This window comes from Carcharhinus amblyrhynchos, chromosome 10 (assembly GCF_965287045.1).
Source record: "Carcharhinus amblyrhynchos chromosome 10, sCarAmb.v2.hapA, whole genome shotgun sequence".
In the NCBI taxonomy this organism is placed as follows: domain Eukaryota; kingdom Metazoa; phylum Chordata; class Chondrichthyes; order Carcharhiniformes; family Carcharhinidae; genus Carcharhinus; species Carcharhinus amblyrhynchos.
The window spans coordinates 88,195,264-88,220,089 of NC_137333.1; the positions used below are offsets into that span (position 1 = coordinate 88,195,264).

At 38.9% G+C, this 24,826-nt stretch overlaps 1 protein-coding gene across 3 annotated transcripts in view; it reads right to left on the reverse strand.

Moving 5' to 3' along the window:
- Positions 1-230: 230 nt before the first annotated feature.
- The window catches only part of fam168a (family with sequence similarity 168 member A), a 92,787-nt gene continuing 68,191 nt past the window's right edge, over positions 231-24,826 (reverse strand). Inside the window, exons 5-9 of one of the 3 annotated variants that reach the window (XR_013888064.1) lie at positions 20,918-21,060; positions 14,367-14,544; positions 8,055-8,184; positions 7,007-7,045; positions 231-6,218 (exon numbers count right to left, since the gene is read on the reverse strand). Coding sequence is in view for 2 of the 3 variants with exons in the window: in XM_080197538.1 (XP_080053664.1) it covers positions 8,072-8,184; positions 14,367-14,544; positions 20,918-21,060 (434 nt within the window). In the remaining variant the exon portion in view is untranslated. The remainder of the gene's footprint in view (positions 6,219-7,006; positions 7,046-8,054; positions 8,185-14,366; positions 14,545-20,917; positions 21,061-24,826) is intronic. The other 2 variants (XM_080197539.1, XM_080197538.1) reach the window with 2 other exon arrangements.

Sequence of the window (24,826 nt, forward strand, 5' to 3'; positions counted from 1 at the left end):
CTGGCATGAAGTGAATGCCTGTGCTCTTTTGCACAAAGAATTGAGTGGTGTTTCTTTTTAATGGACTTTGCTTCCTGGTTTTCGTATTATATTTTGTAGTGTTGTGAGCAATTCATTCCAACAGGCTTTCCACACACAATTTCCATTCTCACTGTTCGAAAAATTCTGAATCATTGTCAAGATCTGAAACTGAAGTCAGGATTCCAAGAAAAACTCATGCAACAACCCTCAAAAGTTTAAATCTTCTTTAGTTTTGAATTATATCTAATTTTCTGACATTTTATCCAAGTGATTAAACACCAAAAGAAAATTGCCAAGTCTTTTTTGTAAACATTTTAATTGTTATTGAATGTTCTACATCTTACAGTAAATATACAATTACAAACTCTTGGCTTAATTCTGTCACTTAGATCACTAACTGATCTTTTCCAAAAAACAAAATAAAAAAACAGAATTACACTTCATAGTCACAAGTGTAAACTGTGGGTCTTTCAGGTTCCATAAGTAACTTCTAATCTGCGTTATTAAAACACTTGCGTTCTATGAACTACGCTTGGAAGACAATGACATTTCCATAATTCTCTTCTTGCTTTATTAGTGTTCCAATAGAATTCAAAATAAGGAAGTCCAAAACTGCAATTGAAATACAGTAAAAGGAAAGCCCACAGACTTGTGTTCTGAAATGCTCCCTGTAGCTCAAAGAAGCATCCAACTTCAGTTAAACCATAAAGTTTTTTCTATTAAGAATAATAAACATCAATCATTAAACAACTTAAATAACACTTATGGTAAAAAGCGCTTAAATTACATATCTGAACTGCAAAGGTTTCCTAGGTTATCTTTCTTTAAAATACAGGAGCAACACTCGTACACACCGTTTAATCTCTCCTATTTAAGTCTGATATTCTGAAGTACTTATGACATTGAATTGGGCCAGTACAACTGTTAATATGCATTGTTCAAGTCTTGCATTACAGTACTTTTTAATTTAGCAAAGATGTACAAAAAATCTGTTAAAAGGTCTTGTATAATCAACTGAACTGGTAAACCTGGTTATTATGTTGAACAGATGCCCTGTTTTAATTGGTATGCTTTCTCTTGTTGCATACAGTTACACACTGGTTATGAGCTAAACAGTCAAGAATAATATAGTTTATCTTAACTATATTAGTCATCTGGCAGTATCCAATCAGCCATTCAACATTAAAAGAACAGTCTATAAATACCTCAGTTCAATTTGAAATTAAGTTTCCAATGTTAATTCTGCAAGTTTCCAATGTTAATTCTGCAATATTTTGAAATGTGAATTTTAAAAATTTGCTTGATTATTGAGTAAGAAAAGTCTCAGTCCAATTAAAATGCAAACATGTTGAAATTTGGGCAACGATTTTTCTTTTCAAAAATGTGGCAAAAAGTTAAAATTAGAAATCTGATTTAGCTCATAAGCTGGTAAGCAGGAACAAAAAAGGTAAATATACATGAATGGCAACGTTGGTGCAGGTTCAGGTCAATGTACTATGCAGCACATCATGTATTTGTATAGCAAACCTGTACTATAAAAACAGATCATCAGGAGAGCTGCTGGGAACACTTCCAATACATTTTTGTTACTGTGACTTAACAGACAAATAAGATAATCTATTGGTTTTGCCAAGTCAAAGGAAACCCAAATTTTTAAAGAACAAATTATGAAGGTGTGATAAAGGAGTTATAGCCAGAACGTCATTGCTACCACCTACCACAGCTTGAAAATAATTATGGTGATCGGTCACTGTTTCACTGACAGGCCAAACATAACGTTTGCAATATTTCTCTGCACGCATCAGTATAAACTTTTATGGTATAGTGGCTACCTTACAAACATTAGTGGTAGCTAACTAAGTTTTTTGTATTCAAGAAAATGACATTTGCCTGATTTAAGTTACAGGGGAAATAGCAATGAGTTCACAGAATTTTAAAAATCAAAATAGGCAAAATCTTTGTGGTCTGTGGTGAGATGATCAGCTCAACTGTGGGTGATAACAAAATACCTTAAAGAAGTTTGTATCGCTATTAGGCTTACATTAACACTGCAGTGAAGATACAGTGAAAATCCTTTAGTTGCCACACTCCAGCACCGGTTCAGGTACACTGAGGGAGAATTTAGCATTGCCAATGCACCTAACCAGCACACTTTTGGACTTGTGGGAGGAAACTGGAGCACCCAGAGGAAACCCACGCAGATACGGAGAGAACTTGCAGACTTTGCACAAACATCTTGACAGCTGCTGGTAAAATACTGATCTGACATATGAGTGAAGTATTCCGGTGATCAGCAATAATGTTGCCCAAGATCAATCAGCTATATGTATAGCAAGTGCGAAAGACTGGATTTAATTAATTTCAAAAATGCCCATATAAAGCATATCAACAGTAGCAATTTTTTTTTTAAAAACGAAGAAATGTGAATTTTTTTGACCATCAAGATCAATAGTGCTGGGGAAATAGACAACATTTGAATTCTAATATCCAGTCAATGCATTAATCACTACCAGGTCAGCTAAAAAAAGTAGTTTTGATGGAGAATAAAACACTTGACTTTGTCCTAAATTTAAACCAGCACTCCTGAAGGTGCAAGCATAGCAGCTATTCTGACCAGGGATAAATCATTCATTCAGTACAAATTAGTGCGAAAGTTAAGAAAGCTTTGTACTCTGATTTTGTTCCAAATTGAACCTTTCTCTTCACACACAAAGATCAAATAAGAGATTTACAAACAGGAGAAAATTGGGAAAGTTGAATATCTAGTGATGCATACCTAAAGGGCAAAAGTCAATTAGACTATCTAGCAATAAAAGGGTAAATTTCCATCAGGTACATATCAAATTGTATCAGAATGTTTTGCAAGTGTTCCCTTGTGTATTCATTTTCTTTACATTTTTAGTGTAGTAAATGTTGTTAATCTGAACCTGACCTAATCAAATGTGGCTGAAATATTTGTCCCCAATTAATGGATCAGTTTAATTGAAGCAACTTCATTTACAAAGACATCAGCAACATAAAGGGCAGTCAGAACTCAGACAATTGCAATCAGCTGGGAGATTTTACTTCGTGATTCTAGACACAAACAGAACTTCTTTGAAGAACTACAACTTCACAGACCCTTAAAACCAGGTGAGTCAAAAGGACCTAAACCAGCTAATGTCACACTAAATAGCTCCCACTTGCCAGTTCGATTCATACAAAATAGTGGGAGATTCAACCTGAAGACAATTACTACAATACCGCTACCTCTTTGCACACTGTATTTTGTACCAAACCTGATGCTGAAGTTTTTGCCCTATTACTAATGCTCTGCGAAATGCTCTGCTGATCTTAAGTGCAGTTATATCAAAATCTTAAGGTTGTGATGTTATCATGATTTCTCAGTGAGATGAAATAAAATTTCACTGAAAACAACTTCAAGGTAATCACTTGCATCATTAGTGGCTTTGTTCAGAATTGCATTCCTCTAATTGCTGAAATATTGGTATTATGCAGTAATATTCCCTCTAGTTTCTAGGTTGAATAATAAACAATATTTGAAAATCCATACTTGCCAATTCTCAGTTTTATAGCTCGCCACTTTCAATTTAAGACAGTCACGTTTCTATTTATCAATCTGTAATAATGTAAAATTTCTGCATACCTGATGTTTGTGATCTCTATATCTGAATTAGACAGTTTTTCAACAGTTCTAGAGTGTCTAAATTAGGAACCATAACTTCCCCCTCCCCATTTTGCTGGGATTGAAGTAGTTCTCCACCAATTTGTACTTCAATCTTTTAATAAGGACAACATTTAAATAACCGTGACATTTCTAACAATATAGTGATGGAAAACCAATGCACTCCAGTCAGCCCGAGTTGCATTTTCTCATGTAAATGGTTCAGTAACGCTTAGTCAAAAAATTCACTGAGAAATTAGCTATTTAATTAAATCTATGGCATAAGAGATCCATTCCTAAAATTCAGGCAATCCAGCAATTTTAAACAGTGGACCAAATATTTGTTCTGGAAAAACAGCCTGGATTAAAAAGCCAATATAACTTTTAGAGAGCTCAAGTTTTCAAATGGAATGTTATTCAAAAATGTCACAATTACATATAAAGTAAATGGATCTGATGCAAGTGCATACCTTAAACTAGTTTTAAAAACTGCTAAATAGAAGCACCAAGATTTAAAATCACATCTTTGCAGCAATGTTGTTTTGAAGAGGCATATCTCAGTTTTGAGAATGCAGCACATTTTCCTGACCCACAAATCTGAACAATTATATTTGCATGTGACCATCTTAAAACTTCAGCATTGGAAAGGCATTTGATATTGCAGAATATACCCTCTTTCCCACCTTGACTAAACAAGGTTACATTTAGCAGAATGCTGCTCCATGCAACTAAGATTTGTTCGGCTGAGATTAGAGGGTGCATATAATGCACCCACCAGTATTTTTGGAAATTAACCACTTAAGTCCCTCTTTCCATTATGTGATCTGAACATAAAAATTTCTGCATCAGCAGACGGAGTTTAATATATTTGATTACATTTCTATTTAAAATCTAGGTCTCATACAGTTTTTTTTTCAGGAATCAGTCTATTAAGCTATAACCACAAACACAATATGGGTGTGTTACATATATATATATATACTCATGTATAAAGTCTTGTACCTGTTTAGTAGCATAGATTATTTTTATATATGTATTGTGCAACATAACCTAGCTTCTGTATTTTGACAGAATTCTGATATGTGGCCTTTTCTAAGTTGAAGGAAAATATATGCTCCCTAAATCTCAATTTGCTTTCTCTCATATCCTTGTCAGTGCTCTCCAGTCATATACATTCATTTCCAAAAACTTTACCATACAGGGCAGAAAGAACTCACTTGCTGGACACAAATATTCACCTCACTTTCATGACTTTAAACAAACTGTCCCCATTCTACTTGGATGGTATTGTCCCACAAATTCCTGTCAACTAAGACCTTCAAGAGCTTTAGAGCCACAGCATTCTTCTACCCAGGTCCTTTCATCAAGGCAAGGATAAGAAAATTCTGCCTTTACTTTCGAAATCTTATCACTTCGCTTAAAGTTATACAATATTTAAATGATATACTTTCACCTCTTTCAAAAAATTGCAATACTGTCAGCTGATGACTTTAACAAACTGACAACTGGATTAATTTGATAAGGGATACTGCATAATAAAATCCAAAATAATTCCAAGGAGCTCAACAGTATCATAATGCGCAGGACTTCAGGTTCAGGGAGATGTACTTATCTTGTAGAATGAATCCAGATTTTGTAACATTCCTGACAAAGAAAGCCAATGCCATAGAATTCCTAATTCTGATACAGTGCAACCTGTATTTAGAACTTAAAGAACACAATGCTCATTAAATAGCTGTAATGGATTGGTGGGCAGGGAGAAATGGTGCTCAACCACTCATTTTATCTTGAACAAAGTGTCCGGCCAACCAACTCAAACAAATGATGCTGAATGACTTAAGTCATCGGAAGAATTCACTGCGCTATAGCAATGAATGGAGTGCTCCATTAATTCTTTATCCCTTTAAACCCTCAAAGCTTTCCTGAATTCTACTGTCAAAAATAAAAAAAAATTAAAGGCCGTTTCAGTGGTGAGTGCTTTGATAATGCCTTTTAAATGCAACTAGCAAGGCTAATGTCCAAACTGAATGTCTAAGATTTTATGGTTAATATGTAAGATCAGAATGTGCAAGATCAAGAACACCAACAGATCAGATTAAAGAGACATAACCATTGTTCTCTTTAAACTGAAAGAACATATTTGCCTTTCTTGGAGATGATGCATCATATTCAGGTTGGGCTCATTTATTTAAATCTCAATATAAATCTCCTTATAGGATCTCAGTAATGGAAATGGTGAAACATGCATTTTTAAAAGAATGACATGTATTCTCACCATTGAATAGGCCTCTTTGGCCACAGCCTCGCTTGTGATACCAAACATTGGTCTGTAACAATTTTGAGTAGCTATGATGGAAAAGAACTTAAATGAGGCAGAAGTTTGGAGAAAAGCAGCTTTTACAAAAAAACACTAAATGATGCATAAAGTGACCTTTGCACTTTGTTCTTGCAAACAGATTCGGTGCCATGTGGCTTCAATGCACAAGCACCAACGTAAGACTTGAGTAGTTGCATACAATGTCTGACTCCAGATCTGCAGAAAGATAAAAATGAACCATAACTTTAAATCATGCTATGTCGCATCTGAAAAATTTAATTTGAATATGAGGCAAACCATCTGTGTGCAACTAACTTGGCTCTACTGAAAATATATACATGATAAGCAATGATTTTGTAAAGCTTTATTTGCATTTTTGTACATAAATGTTAAAAGGCTGATCTTAAATTCTAAGCTGAAGGTCTCAATCTAGAAACTTAGATATTTATAAATGAAACCAAACCAAAACAGCCCTGAACAAACTCTTTTTGCCAAGTGGATAATAAGGCCAGCCAGGACACTATTCAAATAATCCTGTCTGGAGGTGCTCATAAGTATGGTGAAAGCTTCAACAGCAGATAAGTGAAGGCAAGGTGGAGCCTGGCAATATTAATGACGTGACTGTACACATTTTCCACGATGGTGAGGATAAGGGTTTAGTTGAGGGTCAAATAGAACCCCAAAGCTGTGAAGTATCTGCTTCAGCCTCAGGCAGTCATGAAGGAGGTGATAGAGGGTGCAACTGTGCTTCCATCATGCAGCTGCAGTTATAGTGCAGATTTGCCAGTTGTGCAACAAGGTGACCCAAATGAAAATTGGCAATATTTATATTATTTTAAAATTGTAAATGAGAAACATTGGTCTACTGGATAAAATATTGGTTAGTTAATTAGATATATAAAGATTTTACATTTAGCATGATTAGCAATTCAGAGGGTAAAAAACTGGTTTGAACCAAAGAATCAGCAGCAGTATCATAAAGACAGCATATTCAGATTACTCACCTCAGCTTGCTAAAACTGGGAAGCAGCTTTTCCTCATTTCTAAGTGCATGCATAGATATTCAATTTTGCAATTATGTTGGAGACAGAATGAAGAAAGAATGCATCCAGATTAAGATTTGAATCTTTTAGTAAATTGTTCCATTAGGTAGCAAATGGAGTTCAACGTAGGCACATGTTAAGGGGAGCAGGGAGTCAGTGCATGGATTTAATGGAGTTACAGGATGTATAGATCAGGCAGGGACTTGAATGCTGTTGTTGAAAATCATTTAAACTAGTCTAGTACTAAGCTGCAAAAAAAGTAGCGCAAGTAATATGTTACGCATCAGCAGAGGGGCAGAATATCGAGATATACATAAAACAATAGTTATGCTTCCTCTGTATATAGCACTGCTCCACAAAAAACATATTGTATTCTTTTATAGGACACTTAAGAAACGAGTTCCGAGCCAAACAGGAAATAAACTCCCATCAATTTTATGATTAGAAATATTTACCCACATGGAAGGTGGACTGTTGCCCATTTGGCCATTTCGGTGTTGCAGCCTGTGTAAACTTATGTTCTCATTGGAAAGGGGAGTTTATTTGTAAATAGAAATTTCCAACATTATATCAAATGAGTGGATAACCTGTACACATTGTTCACACAGGCAAAGCCTTTAAAAAAAGACAATTTAGACATTGCGATTAGCCCAACTAATTTTTCTTATTCCCAAACGTTGAAGCAAATTTTAAAATTTTCAGCACTTGGAAAGCACAGTTTTGCTTTTCCGGATTTTATACTGATTACATGAAAGAGAAACAATGCACGTGACGCTTCAACAAAAATATTGGGATGGCAGAAGTTGTTCTTTTATATTCTCAGGTAATTGCGTGAAGTACGATGAGTAGCTGAAGATCCTACATTTAAACCTGAAGCCAAGTGTTGAGAGATTGTTAACATGATAAAAAGTCTTACAAATTACATTTTGGAACCAATCAAGGCAAGTCATCATAAACATTAGTTTACATATACACACCAAATCTTTACTAATATTGCATGTTAACTTACATGAATTGGTTGTGAATTTACCAATGTGGAGGTACATAGCTATACGCAGGTGTTCCTTGAGTCCTGTACGTTGGCACAGAAACTGGATGTGGTCCTAGTTGGGTGTGTTGTGGCGTGGTCAGCAGAGTCCCTTTTGAGGCAGAGGAAAGCAAAACTTCAGTCTAGTACAGAAACTTGTCTCAACTCTTTCAGACAGAAAAAATATTCTATGAACCTTGTAATAAATATGCTGCACTACATTAAGACGCACACAATGGAATTGGCACAGCGGGTAATAAGGATATTCGACAATTCTTATTTCAAATTTTAAATCACATGGGAAGTAATTTTCACAGATCGAGTCAAGTTTCAACTGATTTCCCTTGAGCATTTATTCTAATGGCTTTCAAACTTGCTCAGATTTTTTTTAAAATGTAGATGAGTGATTAAGAGGGCAGCATGATGGCACAGTTGCCTCAGCGGCAGGTACCCAGGTTCAATTCCGGCCTCAAGTGACTGCGTGGAATTTGCACATTCTCCCTGTGTCTGCGTGGGTTTCCTCCAGTTGCTTCGGTTTCCTCGCACAGTCCAAAGATGTGAGAGTTAGGTTCATTAGCCATGATAAAGTGCCTTGTGTCAGGAAGACTAGCGGGGTAAATATGTGGGGTTATGGGAATAGGGTCTGGGTGGGATTGTTGTCCATGCAGACCGACTCGATGGTCCGAATAATCTCCTCTGCACTGTAGGGATTCTATGCCTATTCTACGACTAGAAAGGAATAGGCTTTTTAATGCATCATACTTACCATTTTTAGACTCAAGTTCTTAGCCCTCCCATTTGTGCGCCATGTTGGTATTCTTTTGCCACAATGTACTGAACAAAATGTAAGTAGCAAAGGAATTCAACATGCCACCTATTGCAAAAGTTAAAGTTCCTACTACTGTGCTAAGTTGCCACCGCATTCCTCTTAGGTCTTGGTTACCTTGCTTTGGTTGCACTCTTGTCCGAGTGAGAAGAGTCATCTCCAAAGCTGGCTTCACTGTAATAGCCACTGTGCAATTCATTTCAAAGCAATGAATTGCAAATAAAGCAATTTGGGATACTTGAGAGGTATGATGAAACTGCATTTAAATGCGAGCCATTCTTTTTTCTTTCACTAGCTGATTTGCTGATCAGCAATGACGCTGTAATGCTTGGGGTTTAAGAACACAATGTCAAATCATTACAACGAATAACTGGTGGTATCTCAAGCAAGCGATTGGCCATTCATGTGCAAGCTTAGACACAGCATATGAACAAGATAATTCATCAAGATTACAGGTAACAGAAGAAAATCCAAATATTTTCTACAGAAAACTAAAAGATGAAGGAATGGGGCTGAATAGGGACCAAAAAGGGATTCAACTGGAGGCAGGAGGCTTGGCTGAGGAATTAAGTTAATACTTTACGTCTGTCTTTACCAAAGTAGATACTGCCCAGATCATGGTGAGATGGGAGGCAGTTCACACACTTGAGGGTTTTAAAGTTAATCAAGGTATTGGAAAGGCTGTTTGTACTTAGAGAAGTTAACAATGGAGAAGGGGCAAATGAGATGCATCCAAGGATACAGAGGGACTTGAGAGCGGAAATTACAGGAGGCACTGGCCATAATTTTCCTATTCTTGTCAGACTTGAGGGTGATGCCAGGATACTGCAGAACTGCAAACAATACACCATTTTCTGAACAAGGTGTAAAAGCATGCAACTACAGCTTCTGGCAATAATTTGGGCCAAAATTAAGCATTATTTGACAAATGTGGGTTATAGAAAGTGAGCATGGATTTAAGGGCAAATTGTGTTTAACCAACTTGTTGATGAGGTAAGAGTAATAAGGGTAATGCAGTTGATATGCTGCACATGGTCTTCAAGTCGAAGTTAGAACTCAATTAAAAGGCACAGTAATGGCACAGATATAAAATAGTTGACCAACAGGAAATAGTAGAGAAGTTTTTTTTAAGATTGGAGGGGTTTATAAAGGAGTCCCCCAGGTGTCAGTGTTCAGATTCTTATTCTTTCTGATATAGAATTCCTACAGTCATTCAGCCCATTGAGCCTGCACCGAAAATCCCCTTAGCCCCACATTTTTGCCTGCTAATCCTCCTGACGCTAAAGGGGTAATTTAGCATGCCAAATCAACCTGACTCACATCTTTGGACAGTGGGAAGAAAGCGGAACATCAGGAAGAAACTCAGACATGGGAAGAAAGGGCAAACTCCACACTTTACTTAGTCCCTGGTGTACGAGGTAGTTTGAAGACACATGGATGATTATGAAAATTAATGTAGAGAAGTGTGAAGCAATTAATTTTGGTAGGAAGAATGCAGCAGGACAATAAATGATGTGCGGGAGCACAGGAACCCAGGTGTAAATGTGTACACATCACTGAAGGTGGCAGCACAGTTTGTGTGTGATTAATGAAGCATATGGCATTGTAGGTACCTAGAAAACATGAGCAAGGAAGTCACGTTAAATAAAAATACTGCGGATGCTGGAAATTTGAAATAAAAACAGAAAATGCCGGAAAGCTCAGCAGGTCTGGCAGCATATGGAAAGAAAGAAACAGTTAATGATTCAAATCCATATGACTTCTTCAGAGATAAAGAGGGAGAAATTTGATGGATTATATACTGTTTAAGAGGGGATGGAGCAAAAAGGTGGTCAATGATAGATAGGAGCTAGGAGAGATTGCAACAAAGCAGCATAGGGCACAAGGCAGAGGAAGTATTAATGAATGTGAAGGACTATGGAAGGTGCTGATGGTTGCATAAAGGTAAAATAACAGAATGTGTTAATGGGAGAACCAAGGTCAGTGCTCAGTGAAAACAAAGCTTAGAACAAGTGACAGATGGCCTGTTGGGGGACAGTGGGGTGGGGGTTTGTGTTGGGAAATTTTTTTTTAAACTAATAATGGAGATCAAGGTGAAGCAGAAAGGTCACGGTCTAAAGTTTTTGATAGTGCTAAGGCCTGAGGGTTGTAATGTGCCAAATTGGAAGAAGAGTTGCTGCTCCTCTAGCTTGCGTTGGGCTTCACTGGAACATGGCAGCAGGTCAAGGATGAACATGAGCATGAGAGCAAAATGCTGAGCTAAAATCGCAAGCAACAGGAAATTTAGGGTTATGCTTGCAGACTAAACCAAGGTGATCCATAAAGCAGTCACCCACTCTACATTTAATCTCCCTAATGTAGAAGAGACCATAGTGGGAGCAGCAAATACAGCAGTTGAAATTGATGCAGGTGTAAGTCAAATGTTGCTTTAACTGAAAGTATTTAGCGTGGATAGGGGATTGGCTGTCAAATAGGAGGCAGAGAGTGGGGGTCAATGGGTGCTATTCGGATTGGCGGTTGGTGACTAGTGGAGTGCCCCAGGGGTCGGTGCTGGGGCCTCAGCTATTTACCATTTATATAGATGATCTGGAGAAGGGAACCGAGTGTATGGTGTCGAAATTTGCTGATGACACCAATCTTGGTGGAACAGCAAAATTGTGCGGAAGGTGTGGAAAGTCTGCAGAAGGATCTAGATAGGTTGGGCGAATGGGCCAGGAACTGGCAAATGGAATTTAATGTTGGCAAGTGTGAAGTTGTCCACTTTGGTAGGAAGAATGGTAGGAAGGACTATTACTTACATGGTGAAAAACTGCAGCATGCGACGGTACAGAGGGACCTCGGGGTCCTTGTGCATGAGTCGCAAAAACCCAGCCTGAAGGTGCAGCAGGTGGTCAGGAAGGCAAATGGGATGCTGGCCTTCATAGCGAGGGGGATTGAATATAAAAGTAGGGAGGTCTTGCTGCAACTGTACAGGGCACTGGTAAGGCCACAGCTGGAGTACTGTGTGCAGTTTTGGTCGCCGCACTTACGCAAGGATATTTTGGCCTTGGAGGGAGTGCAGAGGAGGTTTATTAGGCTGATACCGGAGTTGAGGGGGTTGAACAATGAGGAGAGGCTGAAAAAACTAGGCTTGTACTCGTTAGAGTTTAGAAGAATGAGGGGAGATCTCATTGAGACATATAAGATGATGAATGGGATGGATAGGATAGAGGTGGAGAGGCTCTTCCCGCCCAGAAAGGACAGTACGACTAGAGGGCACAGCCTCAAGATAAAAAAAAAGGGGGGGTGTTAGAACGGAGTTGAGGAGGCACTTCTTCACTCAAAAGGGTGATGAATCTCTGGAATTCTCTGCCTGTTGAAGTGGTGGAGGCTGCCTCGCTCAATATATTTAAGACGCGGGTTGATAGGTTTTTGATAGGCAAGGGGATTAAGGGTTATGGGGAGAGGGCGGGAAGGTGGAACTGAGACACGACAGATCAGCCATGATCTTATTGAATGGCGGGGCAGGCTCGAGGGGCTAGATGGCCTACTCCTGCTCCTATTTCTTATGTTCTTATTTGGGGCATTGAATGGCAAGCAAAGAGAGGCTAAAGGGGGCAGGCGTTACCCCTTCTGTGATTGCAAGGGAAGATACTATGGGAAGGGAATGAGGAGTTGGGTGTGACGGAGGAGTGGACCAGGCTGTCACGGATGGAGCAGTCCCTATGGAATGGGCAAAGGGAAGATGTGTTTCACATGGGCATCATGCTGGAGTTGGTGGAGGATGATTCTTTGAATGCAGAAGCTGAAGGAGGGAGTGAGGGCAGAGGTGTGGGAAATGGGTCAGATTTGGTTGAATGAACTGTCAACCAAGGGAGGAAACTTTAGTTAAGGAAAGAGTCAGAAATGCTGTTTTCAAAGGCAGCATCATTAGAACAGATGAGGAGAAACTGGGTGAATGGGATGGAGTCCTTATAGGAAGCAGAGCGTGAGGAGCTGCAGTTGAGGTAGCTATGGGAGTCAGATCACCAATAATTATTACATGCCTACTATCACCAGAGAGGAAAGGAAGGGAAGTGTCAGAGATTGATCATGAGAAAGGGGTGGAAATTGTTAACAAAAATGAATAAATTTTTCCAAGTCCAGACAAGAACATGAAATGGCACCAATATATTCATTGGTGGCATGGAAAAATAGTTGTTAAACTTGTATAGAACACTGAATGGGCCTCAATTAAAGCATTGCATCCAATTTTGGTGCCATGTTTCAGGTAAGATGAAAGGCATTCTAGAGATTGCAGAAAAGATTCTGGGGATGAGGAACTTCAGTTATGTAGATAGATTGGAGATGTTGGGATTGTGTTCTTAGGTGAAGAGAAGGTTGAAAGGAGATATGATAGTATTCAAAATCATGTGGGGGTCTAGACAGTGTAAAGGGAAAGACTGTTCCCACCGGTTGAAGACTCAAGAACCAGAGAACACAGATTCAATTGACAATATAAGCAATGGCAACTTGAGGAAAAGCCTTTTCACGTAGCAAGTGGTTAAGATCTAGAATGTGCTGCCTAAGAATATGGTGGATGAAGGGTCAATTCAGGCTTTCAGAAATAAATTGGATAACTGTGAAGAGGAAAATGTTACAGCATGGGGAAAAAGGCAGGAGAGTAACACTAGGTAAATTGCTCCTTCAGTGGACCATGTCCTGTGCTGTGAGCATTCTGTGATTACTGCTCAATGATCTTTGAATGATTGTGTGGCAAATCTGAGACCACATGGCTTCTCATCCAAAAAAATGGGAGTGCTTGCAACCTACAGGAGTGTGGGAGCTTTAAACCTAGTCTGGACTATGTGCACAATTGAAGCATGGATTGCTGTGTCCTGCAAAGTTAGTTTCGCTGTTTATAAATAATTTAATGCCTTATTTGATGGTTGCCTGGAGTTTCATTTACTATGGATAGTTTAGAAACAAACCTCTAATGTAACAGCTTCTTTGCTACAGGAATTATAGATGCAGTAAACTAGCTGACATAATTCAGATTAGACTGAAATCCAGCAGATTTAAAAATATCTTTTAGAATAGTTAACTCCCTTAGGAAATTAAATATACTGGAAGCCATTACATTATGCAAGATATGAAATAAAAACAGAAAATGCTGGAAATACTCAGCAGATCTGGCAGCATCTACATTGATAGAATGTGCTAACATTTTTGGTCTATGACCGTCCAACAGAATGGAAGAGTATGCTTGGGTCAAAGAGGTCTTTCTCATGCCATTAGTTTTACAATCTCTAATTAGACCCATCTCAAAGAGGTTCAATTCTCAGCCAGGTAACCAAGTACTGCAATCTATCTTGAGGAATGGAAATCCTCATGATTCATATCTTTTTAGAGGAGAATGGGCTAAATTTTGCATCTTGGGTGATATATCAAAGAGTGATCATTATAGTGATGCTTACATTTACAAAAGCAGCTAATTAAGTACACCTTACCTGCTGTCATCGCCATGGTAGTCCCAGCAACCATTCCCATAGCCATCCCATTGGTGCGTGGAGCAGGGACAGAAGTTGGGTAAATAGCAGGTTGAATGCTATTGGGTTGCACCACTGTGGTATGGTGGATAACATGAGGCTGTGCTGCATACACGGGCTGTGTGTAATAGGCCCCCTGCTTAAAAAACAAAGCAGTGATCAGCTAAAATCCTAGACAATATTGGAGTATGTCATACTTCAAAAACCAATGATAGACCTAGAACAGAAGCTTCGAGTGTTCAACAATAACACTTTCCCCACAGAGATGACAGCATTCGAGACGGTGATCCACCATCACTAAGGCAATTAGTGACATTCAAGAAATGCTGCTCTTGACAGTGATGGTCAGGATCCAAGCATGCTAAAAAAAAAGATCTCTAGTGGCAATGAACACAGAATCGGGGAAAATTAAGTAGCTTTTGAAGTTATGCTGGTTTATGGCTTGGTGGCACAGTGGTTAGCACTGCTGGCTCACAGTGTCAGACACCTGGGTTCATTTCCAGCCTTGGGGATTGTCTCTTGGAGTTTGCAGGTTCTCCCCATGCCTGCATGGGTTTCCTCCGGGTGCTCCAGTTTCCTCCCAGAGTCCAAAGATGTGCAGGCTAGGTGGATTGTCCATGCTAACTTGTCAAGTAGGTGTCCAAAGATTGGTAGGTTAGGGACACTAGCAGGGTAAATCTGTGGGGTTGCAGGAATAGGGCGTGGAGTGGCCCTGGATAAGATGGTCAGTGCAGATTCAATGAGCCCAATGGCCACCTCCTGCACTGTAGGGATTCTATATTAATTTTAAACACTTGCTTCCTTTGTTGGACATTTACTTAAAGCTTATTTGGATCCAAGTGACAGAAACCAGGCCGAGTCCTCACTGGTCTTTTTCCTTCACAGATACAGAGTGATTGGCTTTATAGTTTCTACCATGTCTTATTTTTAGATTGCAGCACCAATGGGTTCAAAGCTAAGTTAGCTGACACCAAGTGAAGGTCTTAAATGTACTGATTTCATTTCCCATTCTACTTTGATGCAGCTGAAAAGATCAAGGGCAGCACAGTGGTGCCCTCAGTGCCAGATGAGTGTTCAATTCCCAGCTTGGATGGCTGTGTGGAGTTTGCATGTTCTCCCCAAGTCTGCGTGGGTTTCCTCCAGGTGCTTCAGTTTCTCCCCATAACCCAAAGATGTGCAGGTTAGGTTGACTGACCATGCTAAATTGCTCCTTAGCATCAGGGGATTAGCAGAATAAATACGTGGGATTACAGGGATAGAGCCTGGGTGAAACTGTGGTCAGTGCAGACACGATGGGCCAAATGGTCTCCTATTGGACTGTAGAGATTCTATATGGCCTATGTAAGCACAAAATCCAGCTGGATAACATCTTCACTGAGCACTCTGCCCAAATTTATACAACTGGTCATTTTGGGAGACACTTTAAATGCTAATGGCACCCACAGAACCACCTTCCTAATGAGGGGACAAATGGAGGGCAGCAGACTAGTCTCAATTAAAGCAATTGCTGTCTATAGTCTTTTCTGAAAATGGACACTGTTGAACACAAAAATAGCCACTTATCTGAACAGAAAATGTGCTGGTATTTTTTCCCCTTAGTCACAGTTTATTCCTAGTTCTGTTTGCTCTCCATATTGTTTATTATTCCTATTTATCCAAGTAAATAATTCCATGTTAAAACAATTTTTTTTACTCTACATTAGTTTAACTATTAACAGTAACCATTTATAATGAGAACTGCAGACTAACTACACACTATACAGAAATTTTTTTGTTCTCAGCTTCCCTCAAACTGTGCAAGATCTTAAATTCATTACTGCTTCTACGGTTCAGCAAGGCAATCTTTGAACCAATTCTAACCTAATATTCTTCAACTGTCCAAGCTCCAGTGAAGAGAAAAACACAAGCCCAATCTCCTTTAATCTCTTTCCACAACTGTAATATTTTGGTCCTAGTAACATTTTAAACCAGTGCTTTCTATAACATTCCTATAATAGGTGCAATACTCCAACAGCTAGCTTCCACGTTGGCTGATAGTGTGCCTGTGGTTCTCACTCCCATTCAAAACCACCAACCCCCCAGGGATAGAAACTGCTTCCATATATGTGCTGTTGCCCTTCTCTTGATTGCCTCCATTCTGTCAGATTACCTGGTTAACGTTCCTGTGAATGAGTCACAACCGCCTTCAAGTGAAGATCAAAATACTGAACGTGTCATTTTTCCCCACTGAAAACATTAAAGCACCAAATTCACCAACCCCCCCCACCGCCACAAACAAGATATCCTCCTTTTGCGGGGGGCTTCTGGTCTGTTCTCCTTTGGTGACTTGGTTCCCCTGGGGATTGGAGTTATTCTTCAGTTGGAGGAAGGGCTGAAAGGAGTAGGATACCCTAGTTACAGGAAGTATGTAAATAAGGTTGAAAGACTGCAGAGGAGGTTCACAAGGATGTTGCCAGGACTTGAGAAGCTGAATTACAGGTTGAATAGGTTAGGACTTTATTCCCTGGAGTGCAGAAGAATGAGGGGAGATTTGTTAGAGGTGTACAAGATTTGATAGATAGAGTGAATGCAAGCAGGCGCTTTCCACTGAGGCTAGAGGAGAAAAAACCAGAGGGCATGGGTTAAGGGTGAAAGGAGAGAAGTTTAAAGGGAATATTTCGCGCGCGCGCGGGGGGGGGGGGGGGGGGGGGGGGGGCGGCTTGTGTGTGTGTGTGCGTGCTGCTGCTGCTGTTCTTCACGCAGAGAGTGGTGGGAGTGTGGAATGAGCTGCCGGATAAAGTGGTAAATGCAGGGTCACTTTTAACATTTAAGACAAACTTGGACGAGTTCATGGATGAGAGGGGTATGGAGGGATATGGTCCAAGAGCAGGTCAGTGGGACGAAGCAAAAAAATGTTTCGGCACAGACAAGAAGGGCCAAAAGGCCCGTTTCTGAGCTGTAATTTTCTATGGTTTAACAAGGAGGGCTTCCCTATTTTGTCAGGAGGAGAGTTATATCTCTTCCCGAGGAGGTTTACTAGGCTGATACCGGAGTTGAGGGGATTGAGCTATGAGGAGAGGCTGAATAAACTAGGCTTGTACTCGTTAGAGTTTAGAAGAATGAGGGGAGATCTCATTGAGACGTATAAGATGATGAATGGGATGGATAGGATAGAGGTGGAGAGACTCTTCCCGCTCAAAAAAGACAGTAGGACTAGGGGGCACAGCCTCAAGATAAAGGGGAGGCGGTTTAGAACGGAGTTGAGGAGGAACTTCTTCACTCAAAGGGTGGTGAATCTCTGGAATTCTCTGCCTGTTGAAGTGGTGGAGGCTGCCTCGCTAAATATTTTTAAGAAGCGGGTTGATGGGTTTTTGATAAGAGAAGGGATTAAGGGTTATGGGGAGAGGGCGGGAAAGTGGAACTGAGCCACGACAGATCAGCCATGATCTTATTGAATGGCGGGGCAGGCTCGAAGGGCTAGATGGCCTACTCCTGCTCCTATTTCTTATGTTCTTATATCCAGTTGATGGGTGTCTTGACAGTTTTTCTTTGACTTGTTGGTGGGTTTCCTTGCTGGAAAATAGCTCAGGATTTCTACGTGATGCTGAGTCTGAGCAGTGCCGTAGATTGAGATCTGTTGTGTTACAAGTTTCACTTTTGGTAAGAATCTTTGGTCTACTGGCTCCAGTGTGTGAATGCATGCTGTCACATCATGTTTTGTATTGATGGGAGTTTCCTGCTGCTCCTCTCTCCCCAGGATATTGTTTTATTGCCTGGATGCTCTGAGATGTCTCGTTAGATCCCGATTGGTTGTATTTACCCCATTAGAAATTCTTTAGATTGCAAAGCTCTGTCCTTGTTATCCTGTAGGGGAAATGCATGCACCACAGTACCAATGTTCATGGCTTTATCCTGTTACCAAGATCCCCACTCTTCTGATCATCTTTCATTACCCATATGTAAGGAGGGGCTGACAACAATAATTTTTATAGACATTTGCTCATTTTTTTCTGTATACATAGATTGCTGTACTGTGCCAATCTCAGAGGTTGTTACATTATTTGTAAATATAAAAGCTTTGAACAAAGATATTTTAAAAACACAATCCAATTAAACACAATTTGCTCATAACAAGTCTGTGCAGGTTTTCCTTACTTAATCCATATTCCAAGTGACAATTAATTTCGCCTTGAATTACTGTTTATAAAAGCTTTTCCACCACTGAGGTTGAACTGACTGGCATGTAGATATTGGATAATTCTTATGCCCTCTTTTGAATGAGAGGGTAACATATGCGTACAATCCTCTAATTTTTTAAATCTGTGTGTCAGGCATTCCCCTCATCACTCAATTTTTCCCAGTTTATTAGCTGTGGCTCAGTTGATAGCAGTTTTGCCAGTGCATCAGAAGGTTGCAGAGTTTAAATCCTACATCAGGGTTTTGAGCACAAATCTAGACAATGCATCTACAATGCAGCAAGCACTATCTTTTGGATTAGATGTTAAACTGAGGACCTGCCCATCCTTTCTCAGGAATATAAAGGATTCCATGGAACTGTATCGAAGAGATCAGACAAGATCAATCCTGCCATTTAGCGCCCAGGCCAATATTTATCCCTCAATAGCTAAAAATTGATGAATTGGTCATTATCACATTGCTGTTTGAGAAGACTTGCATACAAATTTGTTGCTACAATTCCAACAGGGAAAGCGACCACACTTCAAAAATACATAATTGGCTTAAAGTGTCTTTTAATGCCTCGAGGTTGTTAAAAAAAAAATGCACCTCTCTTTCCATTAGCTCTACAATCTCATCCACTATTACTGTTCTGAATACTCCCTTTGGCTGAACTTTGGTGCATCTTGCTTAACCTGACTCTTGTCCTACTATTAATAAATTCCAAGTCACAATATCTGAGTTTAAACAAATTTTCAGTCCATCCAGGAGGTCAGTTTTCCTTGCACCTTTTTGTGAAACCCTATGGGGCCATTATATAAATGGTTATACATAAATGCAAACATTAAATGCTTCATCATTATTCGAGACACTAATGACATGGGGCAAAGTTGATTTTAATGATTTAATAAACACTCCCTGCCCAAAAAGTAGTACCAGTAACTAAATTGTTTAATTCTTAATATCTGAAGTCTGATATTTAATGCGTCCGGGGTTTGAAATAAATGTTATGAGCTTCTACATAGGCGGCATGGTGGCACAGTGGTTAACACCGCTGCCTCATAGCGCTAGAGATCTGGGTTCAATTCACAGTTTGGGTGGCTCTTTGTGGAATCTGCACATCCTCCCTGTGTCAGCATGGGTTTCCTCCAGGTGCTCTGGTTTCCTCCCACAGTCCAAAAGACGTGCTGGATAGATGCCTTAGTCATGCTAAATTCTCCCTCAGTGTACCTGAACAGGTTCCGGAGTGTGACGACTAGGGGATTTTCACAGAAACTTCTTTGCAGTGTTAATGTAATAAACAAACTTTAACTTTACATCCAAATTAATTTTTGAAACAGTTTTGAATTGAGTTCTGTAGTAATTACACAAATACTACAATTACAGAAAAAATGATTGATTTCAATGTATGTGCTACATGGAGCTCTCTGTTGGAATGCTGGTGATAGATAAAATCCAAGGGCGATATGGCGGCACAGTGGTTAGCATTGTTGCCTCAAAGCGCCAAGGACCCAGGTTCAATTCCAGTCTCGGGTCACTTTGTGTGGAGTTTACACATTCTCCAAATGTGTGGGGGTTGCCTCCGGGTGCTCTGGTTTTCTCCCACACTCCAAAGATGTGTGGGTTGTGAATATTGGCCCTGCAAAATTGCTTAGTGTCAGGGGGATTAGCAGGGTAAATACGTTGAGTTAGGTGGATAGTGCCTGACTGGGATTGCTGTCAGTGCAGCTTCACTGGCCTTATGCACTGTTGAGATCCTATGATTCTATCTGTAATTAAACCAAACACAAGATGGGACACAAATAAGCAAAATACTGCAGATGCTGGAATCTGAAATAAGAACATTGAATGCTGGAAAAACTGAGCAAGGCTGGGAATGTCTGTAAGGAAAGAATGCAGAGTTAACATCGAGTCCTTCTGACTCTAAAAGAACTGGAAAGGGAGAATGTGAACAATAAAAAGTCAGTGAAAATTTACATTCAAGGTTTTTGTTTAGGTTGAATCGGGGAATGACAAGATGGTTTTCAAGAAAGTACAAGACAAAAGGAGACTAGGGTGCACAGTATGCCATATCCAGAGAAACAACCTCAGGAGCAGCTTCTTGTGTTGAAGACTACAGAGAGAGAACAGAAGAGCTAATGAAAGGAAAGTAAACAAGAAAGTAGAGAGAACAAAAGTGAGAGTAGATAATTTAACTCCCAATAATCCTGGCCATTATACAGATACACATCTTTCACCACAGTACTTGATATCATTAGTTTACAGCACAAGCGTATTATTTGCATCAATCTTCCCACAATACATTATTACATCTATACCAAATGTGGCACATTTTCACTATTTGTTACAATATTTACCTGGGCATACAGATTCTGCTGTGGATAGGCACTTCGAATGGGATACATGGCGGTCTGGTAAGGGTTTGGAGATGGAGAATATGGGGGAGGTGCACCATTACTCTGAGTAGGTGCTACTTTGTAAGGAGTTCCTCCAGTGTACCCTAAAAAGATAAAAACATAATTAAAATGACTAGCAAGCTTTCAATACAAGTTTTTTTTTGTAACAAATTCTGACTGGGATAGTTTTGAAGTTAAATTTTTTTTATGTTTCCAAAGTATTAATGCAGGTCACAGTTTCTCAACTACCATTACCACTGTTCAATTCAAATAACAGAATTCCTCTGTTAAAAATCTTTAGAATCAAGTAAATAATAGCATCAGACCCTCAATTTGCACAAATTCAGAAATCAAAAGCAAAATAGTCAATATTTAAAAAGCAACACTAAACTGAAAATAATGAAACATAACCGGAATAGCAAAAACTTTAACTTATGGAGAGCATGCAGTAAAATTTCTACTCATTCCAAAGGATGCTGCCACACACAATTTTAGCGTACTTTAAAATACCTGCTGAGATACAATTTAGTTAGGAAAGATACTGGGCCAGAGTTTGCTGGTGGAATGGAAAGGGAGGGAACAGGAAACAGGGCATCTTCCAGGACAACAGTTTTAGATTTCACTCTCCAACACCCCCAGCTTGAAAAATGTCCGTACTGTAGGTAACTAGAAGTATAAGTTGATAACAGGGCAACTGGGTTCTTGGTGAAATGTAAGATGAACTGTGTTTTTCCTTAGCCAACAATAAAGAAATAGGAATGACAAGCAGCAGTGAGTAAGTCAATTTAGATACAGGTGAGAAATACAGAAGAAATTAAGTTTGGATTGAGAGAGAAAAAGAGAAGGGGAAAAATAAAGAAAAAATAAAAATATTTAAAGAATTGCTAGGAACAATTTACTATAGTTTCAAAAGTTTGCATTCTGAGTTAGGGGGAATTGAATGGCATTGCATGTATATAATGGGTCCCCATGTCACAAGTATCGTCCCTAACTTTCTGTAGAGTTTAATTTACTTCAACAGTGCAAATCCTGCAAATTTTTGAAAACCATGGAGGTTGATGACAAGCACTTGTATTTTTTGAGGTCAACTCAAATCATCCAGTAATTTATGGCTTTTTCAACTCACAGGGTATCCATACCTTACTATAAGTGGCAGGGTTATTTATTCACCAATTATGCATATGCATGAAAACCTACCCTTTATTATCCCAACAAATTCTAGGCCAATATGGGAACTCAAGTTCAGGATCTCATCAAATTACATTACCAAGATATAAGTAAGTTATGACTAAAGAGGTTTTTGTTACAAGAACTGCTTGCTTAAAATAGAATCTAGAATTTAGTAAAGTTCATTTGTCGTAAGATGAAAATGAGCTATTATTCAAGACGGCATCAGAGTATGCCAACTTCTTGCGAGCTGTGCCCCAGTCTCTAATTCTATTTGTCCCTATAGAAAATTATTTAAAATATAGATTTTTTTCAGAAGTTTGGATTACTACTTTATTCCACATTCATTCCAGTTTTATTCTGTGTTTCTGAACATTTTACAGCTGAAATAATTTTAACAACATAGGATATTTTGCATTACAGCTTGTGTTTTACGATGAATCCTACATACTGGGTAAACTTGTACGTGTACTTTATGCAAGATAACTCTACATTTAATTATATAGCCATAGTTTTCAATCTATAATATACCTTTGTGATAAAGGTCTGCAATATCTTTTAATGACAAACATCTCAAACTACTTACTGTGTTGCAAAAGAAAATGTTCAAAAAACTTTATACAAAAAAGTTATACAGAACATCTATATTTCAAAAAGCAACAGGATGCAGATTGAGTTATGCATCTGTCATATGTGGCAATGAATAGAGATCACATTCACCCCACCCCCCAGAGTAAAAGGGAAAACTGCAATTAATATTTACAAAGCAATATTAACAGATATCTGAAAGCAGATGAACTGATTACCACTGCTAAGAATTGTGACCTGAGGAAACCTGAAGAGAAAATGATAGTGGAGAACAACAGCAGGGACAAACAGACCCTTGGTTACATGCACGCCTCTAAATGAAATATCATTCTAGGGACGTAGCAAGTTAAATTCAAGGTTTTCGCACCATATCCAAGCAATAACAGGGGAAACAAAACAAGGAAAAACTGTCCTTCTGCAGATAGTTGTTGGGTCATTCAACCATAAAAACCAACAGAAAATGATTCATATAGTAGTTCTAATTCTGGCTGATTATCATTACATTCAATAAGTAAGCATTGATCCCATTTTGGCTGAGACAGGTGATTTTGGCACCAAGACTCGATGTTTCACAGTGCTCCAAGGCTGAACAGAGTCCTTCAAAAAACTTAAAATAGGCATCCAGCATTAGGAAGGTTGTTAATTACAGTTCAATCCAACAATTAACTGGAGACTGGGAACAAATCCAAGTTATCTGAGCATGATTTTCTCTGGTGGTAAAATCCTACATTACAAATTACCACGACATTACAGGTGACTGGGAAAACCGTACTCAGAGTTTTTTTGGTCCCGATCTCAAACCAGGTTACTACAGTTAAGCTTTTCCCTATTGTTGCATATCAGCATTAAGAATGCTACATCAGATGCACAGGAATTCTCTTAATTTCTACCAGTTAAAAATTACTAGGTCCAAGCCTCATCTTAGTCTTCTGTAAGTGCACTGGAACTTGCAACTGACTACAATATGCATTTATACATTTTAAAATATATTTTACATATTTCTATATTTCAGTTCATATTTCTTACAAGTAATCTGCTTGAATACAGCATTTTGGTCTTGGGATGAGACTTACAGTATTGCACCCAGTACATAATTTATATGCCAGGATCAATGTTACTATACTCCCCTATGGCCGAATATAATTCAACATCTAGTCTATCTGCTACTTTACATTTAAAACATCCAATCTCTCTCACATGCATACATACATTCACACCCCAACTAACTAGGTAATGCAAATCACCTTGCCTCTTAAAAAGGACTTACCTGCTTCATGTAGAGAAATTGGACGTGGCCAGCCTTTTGGAAAAAGTCATGCGTACAGTACAACCTGTCCACAAATATAATCTACAATCATTTTAAAATATTTGGCCCTGCCCAATTTTCATTATATTAGGGAAAATGGAATTTAGGTCAGACACAATATAAATTGCTTTTGCCAGCTAGGTATTCTGAAAGTAATTAGAAAAATAAAGATCCTTCAATCTGGAAGCTATGAATATTTCCAATGTTTTTTCTCTGTAAAGACTCTCCACAAGTAATAGGGAGAGGGCTTCTCCAATGGCAGCTCTGACGTGTCCTGACATTGAGGAGTTCCTGTGGACTGTGCACCAACTAGTTCAGTGGATCAGTACATTGTTTCAACGTGAAATTAGGAGTCTGTTGAGGTAGGGTGGACAGGGATGGGAAAGGGAAAGGGGAGACATACAGGGAAGAAGCAGGTTAAGAATACAAATATTTCCTACCAGGCAAGAATTTGATATCTAAGGAGAGGAAAGACAATGAAAATACTACTATAATCCTTACTTTGGAAGATATGCAGTCCCATTTCCAGTCATCAGTTACTAATGTTGCCAAAATAGAAAATCAGGTTTAATTTCTTGCACTTTATTTTGGGGTTCAATTTTTATTTCACAAATAGCACATTTAAGTGAAATTGTATAAAATTACAAATGCTGCATTGGACACTTTATTAAGTACTCCAAGATGCAAACTGATTTGTAATTTTCTTTTGAATTCACAACTGTGTTGGCGCTGCACAACAATTCCCTTTTACTGGTGCTTCTCTCTCAGAATTCATTCACCAATGTCTGAGATGGCAGACAAGTAGAAAA